This window comes from Venturia canescens, chromosome 7 (genome assembly GCF_019457755.1).
Source record: "Venturia canescens isolate UGA chromosome 7, ASM1945775v1, whole genome shotgun sequence".
In the NCBI taxonomy this organism is placed as follows: domain Eukaryota; kingdom Metazoa; phylum Arthropoda; class Insecta; order Hymenoptera; family Ichneumonidae; genus Venturia; species Venturia canescens.
In genome coordinates this window covers 8084671-8106592 of record NC_057427.1, presented here as the reverse complement: position 1 = coordinate 8106592, position 21922 = coordinate 8084671, and the positions used below count along the sequence as shown (strand labels likewise).

Genomic DNA, 21922 nt, shown 5'->3' with positions numbered 1-21922 from the left:
TTTTGTTCATACATATTTATTGAGGTCCAGTCATCACCACCGTCAGGGCTCGGATGTGATCGGAGTTTTCGATACACTTAATCGACTGGCCTCAGACTCAGCTAAAACGTTGAGGGAACGAAACGAGTATTCAAGGGGTTTGATTTCCAAAAGGTTCTCCCTGGAAAATGGTCGCTTGGGGAAACCATAAATAGGATTTTGGCGATCGGGATTTATAGTTTTAACATCGATTCGTAATAACTTTTACACGCGTGCACATCTGTGCGGACGTGGGCGAAAAACTTCACAGACTGATCTTGGAAGGCGAAAACTTCAAAATGCTTTCTATCGTTTCTCAGTACGATCATCTTTGACGGAGTAACAGCTTCGCAAAAGTGACAAAAATACTTTGAAATATTTGCTCTTTCTTTCGATTTTCCATGAGGATTAATTATAAACTTTGCGTCATGTGCTTCATTTCTGGTATCTTCGTGAGCCCTTCTTTTTGTTTTCCGCGTCCGTGATAAATATTTTCAATCGATTTCTCGCAAATTTCAAGCGACGAAAAGAGGAAGATAAGAAAAAGAAGAGAACCGTTCCGGCAGCAAGAGAGACGAAGACGAGAACGGAAAAGAGGATGTTTGCTGTTGCTATTTATCTGTTTGCCTTTTAAACGCAAAGAAAAGAGAAGCGTAACTCGTAAGAAAATATTTGTACGCGTGTTTTTCAGTACGTCGGTTAACGGGGTAAGAAATAACACAGGAAGAGAGAAAGAGAGAGGGAGCGCGAAAGACCGAAAGGATGAGTGGATCGCAGAGTAAGAAAAACAAACCTTGTGTAGAAGCGATCTTTACCCAGATAAGATATACAAGCCTCGACCTATTATCGACGTTATTTATGCAGCAGAATTTCAACTATTCACGTCGGTGAATCACTCCGAGCTACCGCGAAATTTACTCAACGTCGTCCCAGAAATTATAATCGCTCCCATGTCCATGTGGCTCTCATCCTCGTTATAATTGGCTCAAAAATCAGGCTGAAGTTGATACGCTCAGAGTTTCTCCAGAATTTCACGGTAAAATAATCATCGCCATTGTGCGATCGCCGTGCCTGCACCTTCTCCCGGGGATTTCAAATCGGAGACCATAAAAAGCTTCCTCGCATGAGTAAAAATGATTCCAAAATGAAATTTCTGAAGCCAATGTCGCGACGATGGTCTTCGCCCGAAGGCGCCCTTCGTACGAAACTCTGATTGAGTTGAAAATGGACAAATCCGTGGTCTGCGTCCGTGCATCAAGGTGCTGGAGAGTTGGTACGAGAAAATATTCCACGTCCGTGTTCGCCGAGAATGAAGCGCAGTGGGGAGGCGTGTGGCAAGACACAAGTAAGTGGTAAGCCGACGAGCGGATCTTTCGTCGTCAAGTTGCGAGAGACGCAGGAGGGTGGACGAGGGAATGGGTTGGTGGGGAGTGAAATGGGGTCGCGCACGTTGCTACTGACTGGCAGGTTCCTTCATCGAGGAAGCCACCGGAAATGATGCTCCCTAAACTGTACAAGTATATCGTGACTCCGAGGAAGAGCCAAGACCAAAAGAACTCTCCGCTGTCTTCATTGCAAAGAAACTCTTCCATTTGTCCTGGATACAGAGTAAAACAGTCGCGTGTCTCGTTATCTTGCTGTTTCGAACGGAAATGAACTTTAAATATCGAAACAGTCAGACACAGACACTCGATCGTCTACCAGCCGATATCCGGATCCAAAGCTCACCATTACGGAGGAGCTCGAGCAACCACGTTACTGACAATGTTCCGACCTTCACCGCGTCGTACGTTTTTGACGTATCCTGGTCTCGACCCGGCACCGTGAAACGGTCGGAGAATCGTCGATTCTTCTCCAACGATTCCTCCGTCGATCGGAGTTTTTTCTGTTTTTGCAAACCTCCAAATGTCCCAAGAGGATAATTTTCGCCAGGACATATCGAGTTGGGGGAGAGGACGCTAAATATTATCCTTGGTAAAAATAACTTACGTCAAAAGTATCCTATAATAACCCCGGCATAAAAAAAAACATATGATCGTGTATTCGTGCGATTTGGATAATATTGTATATTTCAACACAAGCATATGTGACTTTATGCCCGAAAATGTTGTTTTTCGATCGGAAACAAAAAAAATTATTACATTCTTAAGTTGTGCGCAAGTCCACGCAAATAATCGGTAATGGAAGACTCTCCATACACCGCAACAATATTTACAATTCTCTTGTTTTGATCCTGGTACTTTTTTCGTGCGACCATCGTCTCCACGAACATTTTGCTCCACTTTTATTTTTGTGAGTGATCCATAATAATCCATAATCCATAAAATTAATCCTTAATGATCATACGGAGAGATACGACTTCATATAAACATATCTCAAAACTATTTACACGTTTCTTATACGCATTTTGTATATACTATTAGAGAAATTTGTGTACGGAGATGATTTTTATCGGGTTATTTTTACATCATGATATTTTGTGCATGGGATATTTTTAAATGGGATAAAATAGCTAGGATGTTATTGCTTGGTTGTTATTGCATGGGATATTGAGGTCGGCCCCCGAGGGAGAGCATCCAAAGTCGATTGCAACTGCAGAATCGAGTGTGACGTGTAGAAATAAAGCTGAAATTCCCTCAATTATTTTGACCCCTCAGTTTCCTATTCGAAAGTCGTGAAAGATGGTACGTTCGAAAGATGCACATCCTTGAAGCGAGCACACCCGGCGATACGAGCTCGAGAATTCTCGTTTTTCTTGTCTGCGAAAGTAAAAGAAAAAATTATACATGTGCATACAGAGTAACTTGGATCGTTGGGGCAGGGAACGAATGCCAATTATACTTTAACCTCACCAGGCGAGCGGACAAGTGGAGGGCCCGAGTCCAATTTGTACCTCAACTTACGAGTGGGCTCGAACTTTCTATCAAGTCCTTTTCGTGGAAAACAGACGTGCCTTAGTGCTACAATCGTTATACGATAATGAGACTGTCCTGCGGCGCCAACAACTCCAAGTCGATATTGACTCCGTTACGAATTTTTTCAATGAAATTTCGTCGAATATTTTTTTTTTTCATTTCTTCGCACTATTCTTCCCGCATCTCTCATATTTGACCACAAGTTTCGACATTTTTCTCGCCAAAGCCTATAAAGTGCTGTCGCAGACGAATAAGTGCTATTATCCGTTAGTTTTGTACGATAACTCTCTACAGTCTATTGGAGTAATCGATCAAAACTCTGCGAGCGTAGAATTATAAACGCGTTTCAGTGTTGCGCTCTCCCGCGTAGTATCGGTCCAGTGATTTCCGCGATGTCGACTAAATTATCCTCCATCAGGTCTCGTCCGAAACTCTATCCGTATATACATCAATGTATATACGTGAGCACGCATTATCTATAGACAACAATGGTTAATTTAGCGGTAACGTTTACCGGGCCATTTATTCGCATTAGCCGTCCATATCCGCGCTCTTTCATCATTTCTCTCTCGCTCTCCCTCCCTCCTCTCTCTCTCTTTTCTCTCACTCAGTGTATTTATCTCGCTGATTTATCCACCCCTTGTACGTCTTCGCGCTGCGATCCGCTGCGAATCCTGCTCGAATTATTATCAGCATCATTCTTTTGGGCTCGAAATCTTGGTGAGCGAGCACAAAACAGCGGTGGCTCTCGCACTGTTCCTTACGAACTCAACGATGGAGGGATCGTTACGCAAACATTTTATGAAGCATGGTAGAAGAGAAGAATCCGCAAGTCAGAGAATGCAGTTTCTCTGCAAGCGGTTCGAGCTTTCTATCCTTATTCGCTTACGTAGTTTTAGTCCTGGATGTCAATCTTGAAAAAAATCGATAAAAATGAGTCGCGAAATGTGTCTGAACGTGCAATTTTTGTCGGTGCTATTTTCACTGTGAAATAACATTGCAAACAATGAAAATTTCGGATAAAATAATGTTAAAAATAATCAAATACGGCTTTCGTCCGATCTACGACGATCGCTTTCGAGACCAAAATAACGTAAAAGGAAAAAAACTGTTTGAATCGAATGACGTTTTAAACGTCCTCGAAACAGAAAGTTAAGGTAACTCCTGTACTGCATGCTAGTCAAATGATCCGAGTGCTAAATTTTCAAAACGCTTTTAGACCAAGTTCAACGTACCGATTAAACTTATTGTTAGTAGATATGTATTCAAGCTTATTTTAATAACGTGAAAAAATATTTAAAATGATAGTTTTGCAAAATTATCAACTGACACATGCAAATTTCCATGATGACACATTTTCACAGATATTTTTCAAAGAATCATCTGTATTTTTTAACCGATTTTATTGCACCAAGTCTCATTTTGTTCCTCAACTGATCCTCTGCGAATTCACCACGTAGATTTTCCTTTGAACTCATTCCTTCAGAAATTATGAATGAAAAAGTTTTTTTTTCTTAATGAACAATTAGCTTCAACAGTGAAACGATCAAGTTAAAAAAACAACTACACGGTGGATTCCTAGAGGACCGGTTGACGAACAAAATGAGACTTGTTGCAATAAAGTCGATCAGAAAACGCAAATAATTCTTTGAAAAATACCAGTGAAAATGTGTCAGCGTGGAAATTTGCATTTATCAGTTGATGCTTTTGCAAAACTAGCGTTTTTAATATTTTTACATGTTAATAAGATATGCTGTAATACAAATCCACTAACAATACATTTGATTGGTACGTTAAACTTGGTCTAAAAGCGTTTTGAAAATTTAGCACTCATTTGACTAGCATGCAGTACAGGAGATACCTTAAGTGGATGAATTGACAGCGTTCAACCTTTTGATGCATTCGGCCCGTTTCTCACTTTTCCATGGAGAATGTACCTACCGTGCCCTCCGAGAAACAATAAAATTTTACTGGTAATTCAACGTCTCGACGTCGAAATTGTGCAATAAAGCAGCCTCGAATGCAACAATATTTTCTCGATCGAGACACGATAAAAAATAATAATTTTATTCCCTCAAATAATGCGAGAATTAATAATTCCCATATGCACCTGCTTCAAATTGCATCTAGGAAGTTTTAGAATTGGCCGCGTAGTAGCACTGTAAACGCTGCCCTGTCAAAAAATCTCCATAAAAGGATACAGCGAAGCAGCGATTTTTCGCTCCGTTTTAAAATCACGCGGTCGATACATAAACGAGAGCTCTCCCTTCGACCAATATACAATATCCATTATATCGCCATGAGCAAATAAAAAGTTGTGGCTGAGGGTGGAGGTTACCGAGCAGACCGCAATTCGTTATAATCTACACGTACACACGCGACAGATATACACGTCATAGATTCGCTGCATCGAATACATTGACAGAAAGGGACAGGCGGTTGGAGAAAAACCGAAAACGCGAGGACGCCCCCGCGGGGCAAAAAAATGTTTGAGGAGAAACGGCAGGGGGAGGAGCCCGAGCACGCGTAGCTCCGATTGCTGCGAATTGAAAAACAATTAGTGAGTTGTGGCTCGCATCAATACTCGAGTATCTTTCCACCGGGAAGAGCGAAATCGAACTCTACAAGTCGATTCATAATTCACGATTTTTTTAGTCAAAGCACATCGGAAAAGTGGAAGAGAAAAATCTCATTTTTGACAATCTTGGTGACAACAATTGGATCCATGAATTTGGTGGCAGTCTTCGTTGCATGAAAAGATATTTTACTCCTATCATGAGAGGCTTTCGTTCGTAAATCGATCGCTCGAACCCACACAATTCTGCGGGTTTAAAAAGAAAATTATTTTAAAAAATTGAATTCTAATTCATAAAGCTTTCGCTGTTTTGGTATACATTCGCGTATAGAAATGTTTAAAAATTCGCATTTCAGCGGTCGGAAAGGAGCTTTGAAAACGCGACTCGTCCCAGACTTTTCAGCCCCGTTTGTCACGTCTTTGGAAAGCTCCAAACGCGCACGACTCTGGAAGCTCATCCCCGGAGTCGCGGATCGCGAGCCGAGCGAGTTTTCGCGACTGTGAGAAACCTGGAGGTCGTTCCTCGCCCTTGTCCCTGCTCTCGCTCTTTTTCCCTCGCGTTGTTTCGACGGGCCCCGATTCCCGCGTTCGATCCATTGCTTCAATTTGCATATTTCCATAGCGAGCACTTCGACTTCCCCACACTCCCTTTCCTCCCCCTGCTGCACCGCTCGCTTCCTCTTTCTCATATTGGGAGCATAAAAATATTCAAATTTCTTTGTACACTGGGAATTAGCATCGAAAAAAATGAACTGCTCTCATCCCGCGTCTGCAAATGCACATCCGCACCCACGCACAGGGCGTTTCAGAGCAAACGTCAGGATTTTCTTCGATAGAGATCACTCTCGTCGCGTGTGCTGAGCCATCGCAAATGTGGCGCGAAAGTTATTTGAGAGCTGTGGAAAAAAAGTTGTTCATTTACGACTGAGATACAAAGATCGTGACGAAACATACGCGCATGGAATGAAGCATTTTTGAAATTAAACAATTTCCCTGCGACTGCGTTCTCGTCCAAACGAATAAATCAGAGCTCGCATGTGTGCGAGTTATATTTGCGAGTACGTTATCATAATGAACATAATTTAACGTTGAAAGACTCGTGCGTAACGCGTGTACTCTGTCGCGCGTTCTCTTTCGCTGCTGTCCAAACGCAGAGGTTGCACAGTCACGCGTTGCTCCGCGCGCGGTTGTTCTTTCTGACTGATGTGAAAATGCGGAATGAAGCACGAGGAAAGCGCGCACCGAGGCGGGCCCGCGGATATGCATGCATATAATTCGGTTACACCGGGCGGCGGGGGCGCGTATCCACATTTTTATATTTCGCACGACCGTGCGTCAGCCATCTGCGAATTCGTGTCCATTCAGTCGAGCGAAACGTGTGTTCTTTGTCCCCAGTCGAATATTTTGCACAAACAGTGAGAGAGCAGAGCTGCAAGCGAAGGTCTATGGATTGTTAAGCGTTTTTTTAACGATCGCGAGACCATATTAATCCATTTTCTTGCATCAAAATTACACGAGAGCAGGAAAACGTGGGGAGGAAACATTCCCAATGTTTTTGGCTTCTCGAATTCACTCTGAAAATTCTGCCTGCGAAGAACGTAGAGAATAAAAATACTGCAGCGATCCATTTTCATTGAAGCTTTGCGAGCTGAATGGATACGTGAGTTCTGAGTTTCGTGCATAAAAGAGCGCTCCAATTCCCATTTTCAACTGCCTCGGAAAGTGATCGACACAGCCCGGAGTCCATACCTTTGATTAAATCAAAAGTTATTACTTTTCAATCAAATTTTTCACCAACGAAGCCACTTTGGAGAGATCAGCGATCCTAGATTTTCAACCGATTTAATCATCGATCGAGCTTCCGCAGGGTTTCTCATTATTGAACGAAGCAGAGCCTCTCAAATTTACCTTGAAATCATAATCCCCCCCCGCGCTGCTCTCTCCCTCTCGCTCTTTCGCCTGCTCCGTTTCCATCGATCAAGTTCAAGTTGTTTTTTCCTTCCGATGAAAACCATGCCTCCCCTCTGCTTTTGTTTATTTCAAATCATCTAGCTCTTGTCGGCCGAACGCAGCACCGCAAGTACATCCAGCGTAGACGCAACCTGCTGTCATTCCCAGAACAGAGCTAGAGGCGATATCCGTGTAAACAAACACGACGAATTAAAGAAGGAGAGCGAGAGGAAATGGACAGGACGCTGAATACGCACGCTGCTCCGTGTTCTGGACCACTCGAGATTCTCGGGAAACGTTTCCGCTCGGCCACCACTCTCTGTATATGCTGTGAAGGACTTTGAACCGACAATATTCACATGACAGAAACAATACTTTCGTACGTTGCGTCCAGAAACCTCTCATAACCTGCCTCCTTCCTTCAGCAACCTTATTCCCTCGTTCGCTACCGGAAGGGAATGTAATTGATCGTTTGTACGCGCCTCAATCATCCCTGCCTGTAGGGGGCTTCCTGTGTGCAGTTTATTCCACTTTTCTCGCTCTGAAGGGAGCGATCCTCTCGCGTAGTTCCAATGAAGTTTGGAAAGCCAAATTCGCAGATTTTTTATCCCGTTTTTCGAATCTCGAAAGGCCTTTCTAAGGTATCCATACTTTGTGTGGGGATGATCGTGACGAAGAAATTTTAACGAATATGGATTTAATCGAGGAAAAAACCATGCACTTTCAGAGAATTTCAACCTCGGCCCAATTATTCTGGAAGTAATGAAAAAAACGTGGTTTTATTCAGTCGCTCGGGAAGTGCAATTGCGAGCTGATGTGAGCGAAAACATTGAACTTCCTGTTGAGTGATAAATGCGCTGGTTTTTTAGTTAATGGTGCACCGATTTGATGAAATTGAAAAAGTTTTCATCGGTGGAGAAAAGTGATTGAAGAGCCCTTTCGTGAAAATGCAGTAATTTGGGAGGAAACAGCGTTTCGAACTTCCTGTTGAATTCGTTTTGCTTCAGTGAAATGGAATGTCACTGTACGATGTACGTACGATCAGAATAACATAAATCAAACGTAATTATTTCATATTTCTTTGATATTTCAAGAGTTTCATCTCCACGGAAAATACAGAAAGTCTCATTTCGAAAGTTGCCAAGAAAAAATTGAGTGTGCTTATCCGGGTGTGTCGTGTGACAAGATTGCAATCGTATTCTCAAAAGCGAAGCCATCGATTGTAGTAGACACACATTGGAGTACGGGGACCCTTGATTTCGAGCACAAGCCTCTCATCCATTTATAATGATCCGGAACAAACTTTTCACAGGAAACCGTTAATAATTATGAGTCGAGATTGAAAAGTTACGAGGGAAATAAAATTGGAGCATGAAAGCGGAGCTGAAAATCATCTGGAAAACGGAGATTTTTTTCTCGCTCTTCGCATCAAATCATATTTGATTCACGAGCATATTGTAATTAGACAGTGTGTCATTCCGTGTCTATGAGCATTGAATTGGACGTGATTATCGTCGTACAGGCCTCGATCTGTACGAGAGCGGAATTGCAGCTCCCACGGTCTATTCGATTCGAATAAATCACTTTGATATTTTTCCGAAGACACTGTTTTCGAGTACGAAAAATACTAATTTTGGACGCAATCGAAGAGTCTCACTCGAATGAGAGAATCGAATTTTGTGAACGCGAATCAAATCTGGACGCTAAAATCCGTACTGGAAATACTTAAGGTATCAATTATTCGACAAATTAATAATCAATACGTGTTATCTCTGACACGAGATCGATTTACCGGTGATGAAAGAGAAAGATTCATAGCCCGGCGGAGCATCAGTGGCAGCTGGAGTTTTGAACCGAGCTCTCGGCCAGCGTGGGAATAGTAGGCGAAATTCCATTTGGGAAATTCCTGTTGGTATCTACGCAGCGGAGACAACCTGTGCGACGGTCAATGCACGCTTTCCACTGTCCACCACCCTTGGCCACCCCGTGGGCTTGAAATGGCCAAGGGAATGACGACAAACGCACGTGAATACACGTGTACCAACGTACACACGGACGCGCTCCGGTGTGTGTATGCAAAATTTCGACCGAGAGTGTTTCCAAGGTACAAAGCAAAACACACATGCTCGTGCGCGTATATAATCGTGCCAGATTCGTGACGTTGACGAGCGGTGCATGCTGCAACAATACTTCGTACGCATGGAGCGTTCCATTCAAACTCGAAATGTTCGATCTCGTCCCTTCGTTCTAGGAACGCACAGGATTTTATTCTTACGGGCTCAAAATTTCTCGGTTTCTCATGGTTTCGGAGAGTTGAAGAGCAGAGTTTTAGTTTCATTTATTTTGAAATAATGATAATTAGTCAACTTTCGCCCCCGTTTTCCCCAGTTTCCATTTCTTTATTACGGACTATGAATTTCCAGGGTATTGGAATGACAAAGGGACAAGGATTTGACGAAACGTTTTAAACACCGATGTGTCAAGCTCGGGGGAAGAGGCGAGAGGAAAAGGGCAGGATGAGCTCGATCACAGGTTATTTCAAAACAGAGGATTATTCGTTTTCGCCACATGCTCGCGTCCGGGCATCGCACCGGGGGTTGATCGAGTGGTGGGATCGCGGGGGAAAATATACCCAAAAATCCATTGAATTTTCATTCGAAAAATTCACATTTTTAAATGGAATTCGACAAAGTAGAGAACGAATGAACTTTCGTGGGTTCACTCGTTCAATTATCAGGGCTGGCTACGAGAGGTGTTTGTCCTTTCAGTGAATTTTACTCTCCGAAGGGCTTGTAGACGCGCGCTTCAAATATTATTCTAATGAAAGAAAAAAAATGCATTCGCGTATAGAAATTTAAATGAATATATGTCGTCATCATTATCCAAGTTCTTACGAAATCTCTCACAATGCTCCTCCCTATTAGCGACATCATTATATCAATCGTGGACTTTCTAGAGCGAGTTGTGAGAGCGAAACGCACTCGAATGTATTCGGGCAAAAACACTTGTCTCATCCCTCGAGTAGATCTCACTGTTTTTCTCGGATATCACGTGTGCATGTGCGACTCCTCTGTGTATAACTATGATACCTCTTGACTTTCCTTTTGCTCGATATACGACCCCCACAAGACACGATTCATCCAGCATGCAGCCCTCACAAAGCGCTCGAACCTGTGTCTGCTGCCTCTGCTCACAACTCGATTAAAAAGGGAAAAATTACTCTCCCCTCGCGAGCACTGGGAGCATCGAACGACGCAAACTTTGTTTATTTCGAATGGTACCTGCGTGACTTCTAGTTCGGTGGACCGAGACGATTCCCTGCTTTTTGCCTGATTTTTTTTCCCGCATTCTCATTTTCCTTCTTCCTTTGATGATCCCAAAGTCGCTCGTTCAAAAAAAACTGCGCAAGTGTTTTCTCAACGTGCTGAGACTCGGTGTCGAAAATTGAAAAATTCGGTCGTCCGCATTGGCAGCAGAAATGATCCTACAAAAAAAATGAAAATGCCAAAGTTCCTGTCGATAAATGCAGTCGACGAACGAGTCACCCAGCGATTATTCATCGGCCTGCGAAGGGCACGAAATCAATGAAACCTTGCATCGAGGCACGAAAAATTGTACGCTCTCTCGATCCTGTATAACCCTCGAAAACTTAAACATTTGCGTTGTCGAGCTTTCATTTCGTGTTTTCAATGGCAAGCGGAAATCCCACTGCTTTTCACACCCCTCTGAAACTCATCAGAACCGCGTCACGTTCGTGTCTACGTACACGCGTACGTTTGTTCGTACAATATGCCACACACGCCGTCAACCACGCGACACAACGAGTTAACAACTCATTTTAATGGCGTTTGCTAATTCGAATTTATACGCTCTCTGACCAACACCCTCCGAGCCTTCGTATGTCGAGCCCCCGCTCACCGTCCTCCTCCAAATCCGCCTTTTTATCAGCACTTGGAAACTCTGATTTTTTACATGACACGATGAGCGAATGAATATGATAATATGAGTGATCCATTAATTCATTATCGAAACGAGTGCTAATATGATAAAAGATGATAAACCAAATAATTGAAGGTTACGAACCTCGTGAATTTTTCGCCTCGACATAGTTTTTCGCCCGACAACAATTCTTGATTCGTTAAAATTTACGAAAATTAGTGGAAACAAATTAACAGTGGGATTTTATGCGATTCAATGAACAACCTCAGCAATAAATCTCCACACTTCGATGAACGGCTAGACACATCAAATCCAATTATGAGTTCCAATTAAACAAACGAAGACATAATAAACACTCTAATTTTAACGAACGAACGACAAATTTTTCGTTTTTTTACAATGCGTCGCGATCCTCGAAAAGAGTGATTCCCATCCCTCTCGAATGCTCCGAGTTTATCATCAACGCTCAATCATTTGTGGAGTTTCAAAAATTCAGCCCCAATTCTCGAGATCGACGAGTTTGAAGCGCGGCCAAAAAATTGCAGGATCCACAGAAAAAAACTTCTCCTCACTCTCGTTAGATTAATCGTCTTTCGCGGTGAGCGTTTCACGAAATCAGGAGGAGTTATCAACACCAGTGGAAAACGGACACTACAAGAAATATTTTCAATTACGAAATGGGGGAATCCACGCGCCAGGAAAAAGGAGAAAAGCCACGAACCTGAGACGTTTAAAGGGCCGAATTGCTGCAGCACAATTGGTCTCATATGAGATGATAATTACCGAGGTAATTAACACACAAAATCGCACTCTCACCTCGTCCGCGGTCGTTTACATTTTCAGAGAGAAATTTCTCGCGTTTGCACGAAAAGCAATTAGTTCACGCCTCCTTTCCACGTTGAATGTACCTCGCCAGGTGTACTCTTGCGTGGGAATATTGCACAAACATTATACCTGCGAACTTTGTTTTTTCACGAGCGTTAGCAATTGCGGTTTGAAAGGTGCGTTGACGACGCGTCGACATCCGCGCATTTTAGACTGAAAAACTGTTGAAGTCATTGGGAACAAAATTGTTTTATTCGGTTTCGCACTTTGTCGAAATTGGCAAAATAGGTCCATTTCTGGAGCGATTTGAAAGCGAATATTTTTTCAGCCGTCTTATCGTATGGTTGCGTAACATTTTCAGGAGTAGATTGAAAATGGGGAGGAATTTTGGAGCAGAGGAAGACGAAAATGTTCGAAAATTCGAACCCCCCCTCGACCCGATGATCCGACCAGTTAAAAAAAAGGAATTCGATCGAATGAAATCTAATTTTGACGCTTCCTTTTTTCATCTCTTTCTCCTCGACATCGCGGATCCCTTTCTTCCCGGATGTAGGAACGAAGAGCACAGAATAGCCAGCGGCAATTTTCCCTGGTTTGCGCTAAATAGCAGCCGCGTACGGTAAAACTTGGCGGTCTTGGGACGGTACACACTGGCTAAAGTCTCGAGGATCCATCCGCGGTGGGACTCGGGTTCGACCTCCTCCTTCACCTTTTCATCGGTTCCTGAATTCCGTTTTTTTTCCTTCTCTTCGCACTCGCTTTGTCCGTACTTTCTGTCCTTTCTCCAAGGCACTGTGGTGTTTTCTTCAACAGAAATAAAGGACCACAACCCTCCTGAGGGCTTAATCGAAACTAAACGAAGAAAAAAGGGAGCCTCGCCTCGTGGAGGAGCTAAGAAGAATACGAAAAAGGATCGAGAGCGATGTCAAGACCTTTTTTCCTTCCAACTTCTTCGTTGCTGTTAATTCTTTTATAAAGAAAAATGGATAAAACTTACTTCTTAAAATCGTTCGATTGAAAAGTATCGCCAGCGTCTCTCTGTATTGCACAAGTATGAAAATATTTGAATATTTTTATTCATTTCGTGCCGCTGTGACAGCCTTCGCAGCCAAGCATCCTCGTTAATCGGGCAGACCATTTTTTCGAAAAAAAAAATAATCACGATTCCGTGAAATAATTGACCGCCCACGTCAAACGATTTCGATCCCCTTCGCTATTGACTCCCTCACGCAGGGAGCAAGCGATCGAAGAAAAGCAAGTCTCCGATAATTGAGAAAATCACTGTTATCACAGTGATGATTATTATTAGACTTCTCGAACTTTGTAAGAATTCGACATTGAATGAGTTGCCGCATCTCCCCATTTCCCATATAATTGTGGCTAATGAGAGCGCGCCGCAAACTTTTTTCTCTTCTTCTTCTTCTTCCACTACCGCTTCTTTACATCTGCAATGCATCGCCTGTAGCATTCATTGAAAACTCTTCTTTTTATCATCCTCGATTGGCTTCATTAAAGAATCCAGCCGACGAGACCGACATAGAAATGTGCAATGAACTTTCTCCATGTAATATTGAGAAGTTCATAAAAAAATTTTTTTATTCCATCAAAACTTGGTCATTATGTCTCTAGAAGGAAAAAATATATATAAATATGGATATATTCCAGGGCGGAGTGATTCTGCGGAGTGGTCTCTTCGCAAATTCTCCTTTTGCTTCCATCCTCCGTGCCAATTACGTTCATTTATTCACCGCTAAAATTCGTTACGGGCAATCCTCGTTCATTCTCATGATTCTCAGTCACACAAAAGTCTGTAAAAAACTCGATGACGTACGCGTGGAGGGTCGCGATTACAACTGACCCGGAAGACCCCCACCCGAGGCGGGACGAGTGTCGCAAAACTATAATCGAAATGGGACAAGAATTTGAGAGATTTGAGGCGAGAATATGTGTGGGACGTAGATTCGTTAATTGGGAGATAGCGAAGGAGCAAAAATGAAGGATTTTGTGGAAGGTTGCGGAGAGGAAGAAGGATGAATGGAGGGAACACGGAATTTAGCCAGGGGCATCTTTTCCCGAAGATTCACAAGGAGGGTAACAGTCGCCGGGTTCCTCGTCCTTGTCTTCGGCTCCTCGGGCAACTCTCGCAGCCCTTTCTCCATAAGAATCAAGCCCCGACCGCTTCCTTCTCTTCGCTACTGCGCGCTTCCTCCCAAAAGCCCATTTCTCACCCCAACGACGCGTCCTCGCCCGTTCTTCGTTAGCGCTTTTGGGGCGATGAGAGTGAGAACGCGCGATAGAAAGAGCGAGAGAGAACGAGATAAGAGAAAGAGCTCGAGGGGCCAGGGGGAGAGGAGAAAAGGTGGCCCAGCTAGGCCGAAGTGCCTCGGAGTTAGCTAATTGGTTGAACGCCGCCGGGCAACCACTACCTGAATCCATGAGATATCCAGGCCAGCCCGGCACTAGCTTTTACTTCTGCGCTCTATACAAGGTGTACTCAAATTTCAGCTCGAATATACCGTCCATCCAATTTTTGGCTTCCTCTGAATCTCGGAAAGTTTCACCGGCTTTTTCGCACAAACTTTCGCCCTGAAACCTTTTCTTCTGGACATTGTCATCGTTTCAATGATTTGTTATCACAAATTAACAATCTGCCGACGATTTTATCATTCGTCGCGATACTTTTGAACTCACCGTCAGTGAAGTGAAATTCGTTTAAAAATTAAATAAACATTTTTTTTATTAATATTAAAAAATGTATATTTAGTTTATTTATTAAACATAAGTTTTTTTTATTATTATTTATTATTAGTATAATTATTTTATTAGTTTTTTTTATTTAATAATTAAATTGAATTATTAAATAAATTTATATTTAGAATATATTTATAATTTTGATAAAAATTGTGCCAGCAATTGCGATTAAATAACTGAGATGATTGGAAAACAAAACTTGAAATGAATGCAAAACAAAACGTTCCCCCGAATTTCCTCCAACTCTCAGGACACCTTGTATGCGAAATTCGTGTGATCCTACCATCGAATCCATCCGATGTGTGCTCGTACGTAACCATAAAATCGTATCCACGCGCAGTGTCTCTTCTCACCAAAAGAGGACATACGTCCATATACATTTACGTAAGCGGAGATATTTACTACGAGCAAATAAACGATATGATCTGCGTGCTTCAACGTCCCTGAGTTCAGCCCCCCTTTCCTTCCTACTTCTCGCCACACATACGAATATACATTTCGACGTTTACCTACTTACATCATTGTAAAGAGAGATTGAAAATCGAAGAAAAGCGAAGTTTCAGCTCTCGATGAAAAGCTCTTTCGATTCGAACCGTGATCTCTCCATTGGAAAATTTAGCCTAATTCTTCTCCGATCGTACCGTAACGAGCGAATGATTTGTCTTATTTGCGAGTAAAGAGGGTGTTCTCGGATCTTCATCATTATTCGTAAATCATTGCATCAAATTTATATCCCCCGAGCTCAAAATGATCGACGATCCGAATTACACTACACGGAGAAAACGAGGCCGGAAATTCTAGGACTGCAGAATTAATTCGAAGAGCAGTTGTAAGAATTGTTCCATCCACCATAGTGAAAATACCCATGCCTTTTGTTCAAAAGACTCAAGATTCTATTTCTCTACAAGCATAGCAAAAAATGTTTTCAGTCACTTTAAGGAGTTTCGGTACAGGCGATACAATGTTGCCATGCTAAAAACATTAAAAAATTCAAAAAGTTCAGAATTTTATAAAATTTGGTGAACATATTCTTTAGTGACAAATTTAACAATACAAATTTTGGTAATTATGCAGTTTGGCTACTTGTCCGAAAATCAAAAAAATTCCATTGATTTTCGAAAAAGTAGCCAAACTGCAATTACCCAAATTTTTTAAGATTTTTCTTCTACACAGTTATCGAGTAATTGATCACTAAAGTTTAATGCGTAATTACTGGAGGATAACTAGGTAGAAGAAAATTTTGAAAAAATTTGTGTTTTCGCACTTGATGTTGAAGAACATTATCACCAAATTTGATAAATTTCTTAATATTTAGACTTCTGTACACGTATTTGGTGTATATTCGTGTATTCGTCATAGAATTTACTGCGCTGACAGTCAAAATTTGTGATTTACAATACATTTCGACTCATCAGTAAGTGCTAGTCGGACACGATGAATAAGACTCGAAAAAAAACGAAATATAATTCTGACGTGCATCACTTTTTGCTATCCACATAAAGCTGTTTAATATCCAAGGGGCAAAAAATTGGAAAATTCCAAAAATACTATGCTGTTTGTAATCGGTGCTTAAATACTTTGAAAATTCTTGAAAAACAATATATCCTCGCAATCCAAAACGAATCTGTTTTCTCCGTGTAGATTTCCCATCGCATTTGGCCAACCTTACGAATTCCGAGCAGGACCAGTAGATTTTTGTCAATAAAAAAATAAATTGGATCTCGCGTGCAGCTACAAATACTCGATGCGGCTTGACCGCAATGTTTTCTTTTTTATCTCCGTATTCGTACGTAAAATTGTGCATGATCGATCCATGGGAATCTCCATGACGACTTCGTGACGTCTCGTACGCTACCAAAACTACTATCGTCTAGGTGTGTTCTTGCTATGCCAGTAAATTTATAACTCTCGGAGGGAATCCTTCCCTCACCCTCTGCAGCCTCCTTAGATACTTAGAGGATGCTCGACACGTCGCAATATAGGCGAGGATGGCTTTCCCTTCGCGAGATATACAGAGCTCTCTCAAAGTCTGCGTTCGTGCCGTATAACGTCTCACATCAGTCCAAATATCACGTCGGTATGCCTGTAGCTGCTTCGTCTCGATGGCTCATCCACATTTTCTATTTTTCTTGCCACATTCTCTATTCATATTCCTCTGTCTCGAGAGAGAAAGAAAAACTGTAATATTCCATCATTTTGATACGGTACGATCGAGAGATTATCGAACGGGAACGAATCACGAAATTTACAAATGGCCGAGCTCTTTATCCACAATTTTTCTTCTCCATTACCGCCATTTAAGGGCTTACATACACGTGTGATGGGCGGAAAACTCGAAAATTTATTTATTAAATATTCTTCAATTCGATTATCTCAGAATCGTCATTTTTGGTAAAACTGTCGGCATTTTTTTTAGATCAACATTTTTACAAATCCTTCGTCCAGGCCCACGCTATTATTTTAATAAATAAGTGGTACAAATTTTGAATGGATCGGATTAATGGTTTTTTAGTTATCATGTCCACCGTAAAATTTTGAGAAATTTTTCGATGAAAAAAATTGTACGAGTACATGAACATATGAACTGATGAATATCGTTCACAGTTTTTCAATAAACATTTATTTTCTTGCCGGAAACGAAATCAAGAAAATCACGTTTTTCGCCCGCTGAAAGTCCATGTATATAAGCCCTCAATCAACATTTATTATTCAAAGTTAGGAAACTTCGAATTTGAAACGACTCGGGTTCAGCGGGAATTTCTCTCATTTATTTTCAATCCTAATAAAATCAACGTTTGACTTGACTCTCACGCGGTCATTCGATGACGATTCTCAATTGATATCAAACACGTATTAGCATAGCAATAACTCCAATTTAAACGATCTCAATGGTTTTGCTCCAGCCCAACTGTTTGAATAAGCGATTGAATGGATTTCGTGTACACACAAATAAACAGAGTAAAATTAAATCCACGTAATAGGATCATTGAGTACAAACTATGAAATCTACGTCGCAACATCACATTGAAACTCATTTGACAGTAAACATTATATTTGTTTCACAAAAGTTTGTAAATAGTTGGAAAAACAACGGTATCGAGGCTACGAAAACGAGTACGAGCCAGGTCCATGGAAGGAGACAAAAAAACTTGTCCATCCAATTTATCATGTAATTACCATTCGCTCTAATTATTTTCCCAAGCGTGTAATTGCCACTAAATTTCACGCTTGTTATCGTTACGATGGATATCAGTTTTTTAATTGAATGTCCTTGGAAGCAATTACTCGGTGCGTAAATCACTCGGTCTGGCCTTCACAGCCTTTTCTACTTTCCCCTCAACCTCGTTTCCTCCTTTATCGACCGCCAACGAGTTCGTTGATGCTTTCTCGACGTGCCGCTGCAACGACGCGACTGCAGGATCCGCTACCAACGGGGAATCATGCTATTTTTCTGCTTATCGATCATCGGTCGAATAAAATCCACTTTCCCCTCGATTCATGCTGCTGTAGTGGATGATCCCAGTACCAGGAAGACACTCGTCGATATTTTCTTAGTTTCGGAGCCCCTCGGACGAAACAAGTGTTTGGAAACGATGCGAAATTCACTTTTGGCTGAAAGCTTCTTTCCAATTATTGCAGTTCCAGTTCAGGCATCGTGTTGTCTCAGACAAAAATTTTAAGGCAAAAGTGTTCAGCAGATTTTGAATGCTTTCGATCATAGCGAACCTTCGCTCTACGATTCTTCCTGATACGGTGGATCGGACGTCAAAAAACCATGTCGATATCGCCGTAACCAAGCGACTAATGCAAATTACGTTGACTAAACACGGATCGTTTGCCGAAGCATTGCCACGCTAAGCTGCTGAGATAAGCTATCACTCTGACGTCACGCGTTTTTCGTGGTTCTCGAGCCACTTATCATCGAATTGATAGACCCCTGGAAGTCGACGAGGGGCATGTGGCTCTGAGATGAATGCAGTTCAGGGTCGTGCTTTTTTCGCCTTTTGCTTGACGCCAGTTCTAACTCCGAAGTTCTAATCGAATGAGCTGCGCAAACCAACGTGAATTCGCGTGCCGAAACTCCCTGTCGTTGAACGAAGGATTCTACTCGAAGCACGTGAAACAAGAGGCGGTTGAAGAGACAACAAAAAATTGGATTCGAATCGAAAAAAAGTCGAATAAACTCTTCCTCGAACCGAGTCACGCAGACACTCGAAATGCTCGTCGAGCGAAATCCGCTTAGAAATTAGGGGTCGAGGGTCAATGCGACGAATCATACATTCGTTACTGCGGAAACCGGTCGGACTGATTCCTCGGCGTCATTCGTGCATCTAAATTCCAGTGCATTCGACGACGCCCCGGAGTTCGAGGGAATTCCGAGTTTGCGATGAGCATCGACTTGGGTTGAAAAATTGAGTTCGAAAAAGAATCAGAGACCCTGAAAATTCACGCTGGTGAAGTTGGAGCCTCAACGTAAAAGTCGCCGGCGCCGAGAGCGTTCAACGAGCGGAGAGCTCATGAAAGAAAATTTTCGATGGACCCCATTACTCATTCGGCTCATTGATTTTCGTCCTTGACCGGCAAGTAAAATAAAGCGTAGCGCACACAGAACGAACGTCGAGCACGTGATGAAAGTTTAAATAAAAATGGCCCTCGATCTGTTTACATCCTGAGCGAGTAATTCACCGTTAGCCCAAAGTGCTTGCCATTTCCTTCTTTTCCCGTTCGCCGGACGCGATCAGCTGCGAGTTCTCGGGAGCAACGTCAGGGGGCTCGGGGTCGCCGTGGCGGATCTCTCGCGATTTCAACGTCAGTCGAGAGGCAGGAGGGGATTTCTTATCGCTCTGCGAGCGTTTATACATTTACGCAAATGAATACGTTCGCGCGCGTACGCTCGCAGACAAAATGATCGAGAAGGAACATCGAGGCCCCGCACACTCCAGCGGAAATTCTACTTCGGATCTTTTGAACAACGTCAACGATTTCTAGTCGAGTTTCGTACGTTTGCGACGCCAGTTCGAATCTCCTCGCCGGGCTCTCTCGCGCGCACGTGGGTGTCGCGGTTTTTTCGCCCTTCCCAATCCTCTTTATATCTATATACGTACCACTGTGTATATCTATGTTTTTGCATACAGCTCGTCCCTCTGAGCTACGCGAACAACTCGCGCTCCGAAGATTATTTTTGCTCGCGAAGCCCCCGCGCGCCGGTCCACCAATCTCAGAAGTGGCTCTCCGGGGGTTGACAGATCTCGTATGAAAAGCTCTCGTAGGCCATCAGACTCGATCCGTTCTTCGTACACGCGCCGGTCTTCACAAAAGCTTAAAAACTCGTTCGATACTCGAATTGTGAAAATCCACGCATAAATTCCTGGTCGGAAAATCTTTTGAGGCTTTCGAGCATTTCTACTGGTGGAAAAAACGCGAGCGTTTCGCGAGCGGTTGATTTGCGAGGTGCAAATTTGTATTATGTGAGAGGATGTCGAGCGAGAAATCGCTCCAACGAAGCGTTTCGTAAAGTTTCCATTTTTTGATGATTTTTTTTCTCACCATGCGTCTGCGGAGCACTAAAATTTGGATCGTCGACGAGTGACAGTGGGCCAGTGCTGCGGCTTCTTCTTTTAGTGCTTTTCCAAAATTCGTCAGTCGCCAGAACGATTCGATTCGTTCGTGCTCGAATTCGAGATTATTCGATGCTGAGGAGAATTTCAACGACGTTTAGAATTCCGGAGACTCGTGCTATCGGACGCATATGGTTGGATACGAAAAGGTGGGCTCAAACGTGTTGGGCGAAAGACGAGAGAACTAATTTGGGAATCGCGTGTGTCTGTGTGCAATAGCAAATCTCTTTCTCTCACTGGCTTCTCGCTCTCTCTCTCTCTCTCTCTCTCTCTCTCGATGCGTGTACGAGAAGGAGTGACGAGACTCTCTTTTCCCTGGATCGTTGACCTCTTAATGAAATTCAGGCCGATCCGCGTACTTGACAAATGTTCACGAGTTTAATCGCACATTAAAATGTGAAAATCGCTGACTCGCTTGGTCGATTAAAGTCGCTGGTGGAATCGGCGATCGAAATTGGTCGGGAAACGCTGCAGGAACGACGAGACCTCGGTAAAAAATCAATTTTCGAAAAATCGACGTTCGCTGCATCGAACGAATGATTCGATGACAAAAGAACATCGGCCATTTTCAAATGACTGAAAAAAACCATAGAAAAAATGACACTTTCGTGTCGATTACACTCCCAGTAATCCGCAGTGCCCTTCAACAATGAATTTAATGAATTTTTTTGGTGATTGAGTGCTAGTGATCGATAGTGTGATCGGTGGAAATGCTCATGACGGAGAAAAAACTGCCGGTTCGCGAGAATATAGAAGATACTTTGAACGAACTATCGCCAACGAACTCAGGACAATGGAGCGAACTACTGGTCAATACTACAGTACCGACCACTACCATAGCCGTGAAATTGTGCACCGACGAAGAGCCACCGCTCGTCGAGGGAAGCGTCGATGTTGTCAAGCATGCCAGCAAAGATAAGCTCGGAGTTCTTAGCAGCTTTCAGAGAAGAACTTTCAGCAGAATAAGCTTCAAGGGCGAATCGGGACCTCTGTTGAGCAGGTACCACCATTTTTCTTACGGCTTCATCAACCCAAATTCATACTCGTTTTCCCATCAATTAATTCAGTCTTCTTTCTACACGGAGAGAATTAAAGGGCAATATTTAGCGTGAAATTCACTGTAATATTAAGCGGGTACATTTGACTGCGGGGACGAGTTAAGGAAAAATATTTATTCCAGTAACTCCCGTAAAATTTTCAATACTTGGCGAAATTTTCAGTTTCATAATGATCAATATTGCAGATAGTGAAATTTACGATAAAATTCACGGTGACGTCAAAATTTACTAAATACTCTGGTAAAAGTTCCTACTGTGAGCAATGCATATTAT

At 42.6% G+C, this 21922-nt stretch overlaps 2 protein-coding genes across 5 annotated transcripts in view; one reads left to right on the top strand and one right to left on the bottom strand.

The window, feature by feature from the left end:
• Positions 1 to 21922, bottom strand: part of LOC122413646 (lachesin-like) — a 259378-nt gene that overhangs the window by 180874 nt on the left and 56582 nt on the right. The window lies entirely within an intron of this gene.
• The window catches only part of LOC122413643 (inward rectifier potassium channel 2-like), a 29939-nt gene continuing 27835 nt past the window's right edge, over positions 19819 to 21922 (top strand). Inside the window, exon 1 of one of the 3 annotated variants that reach the window (XM_043424125.1) lies at positions 19819 to 21591. In XM_043424125.1, the coding sequence (XP_043280060.1) occupies positions 21302 to 21591 (290 nt within the window). In that variant the 5' untranslated portion in view covers positions 19819 to 21301. The remainder of the gene's footprint in view (positions 21592 to 21922) is intronic. The other 2 variants (XM_043424126.1, XM_043424131.1) reach the window with 2 other exon arrangements.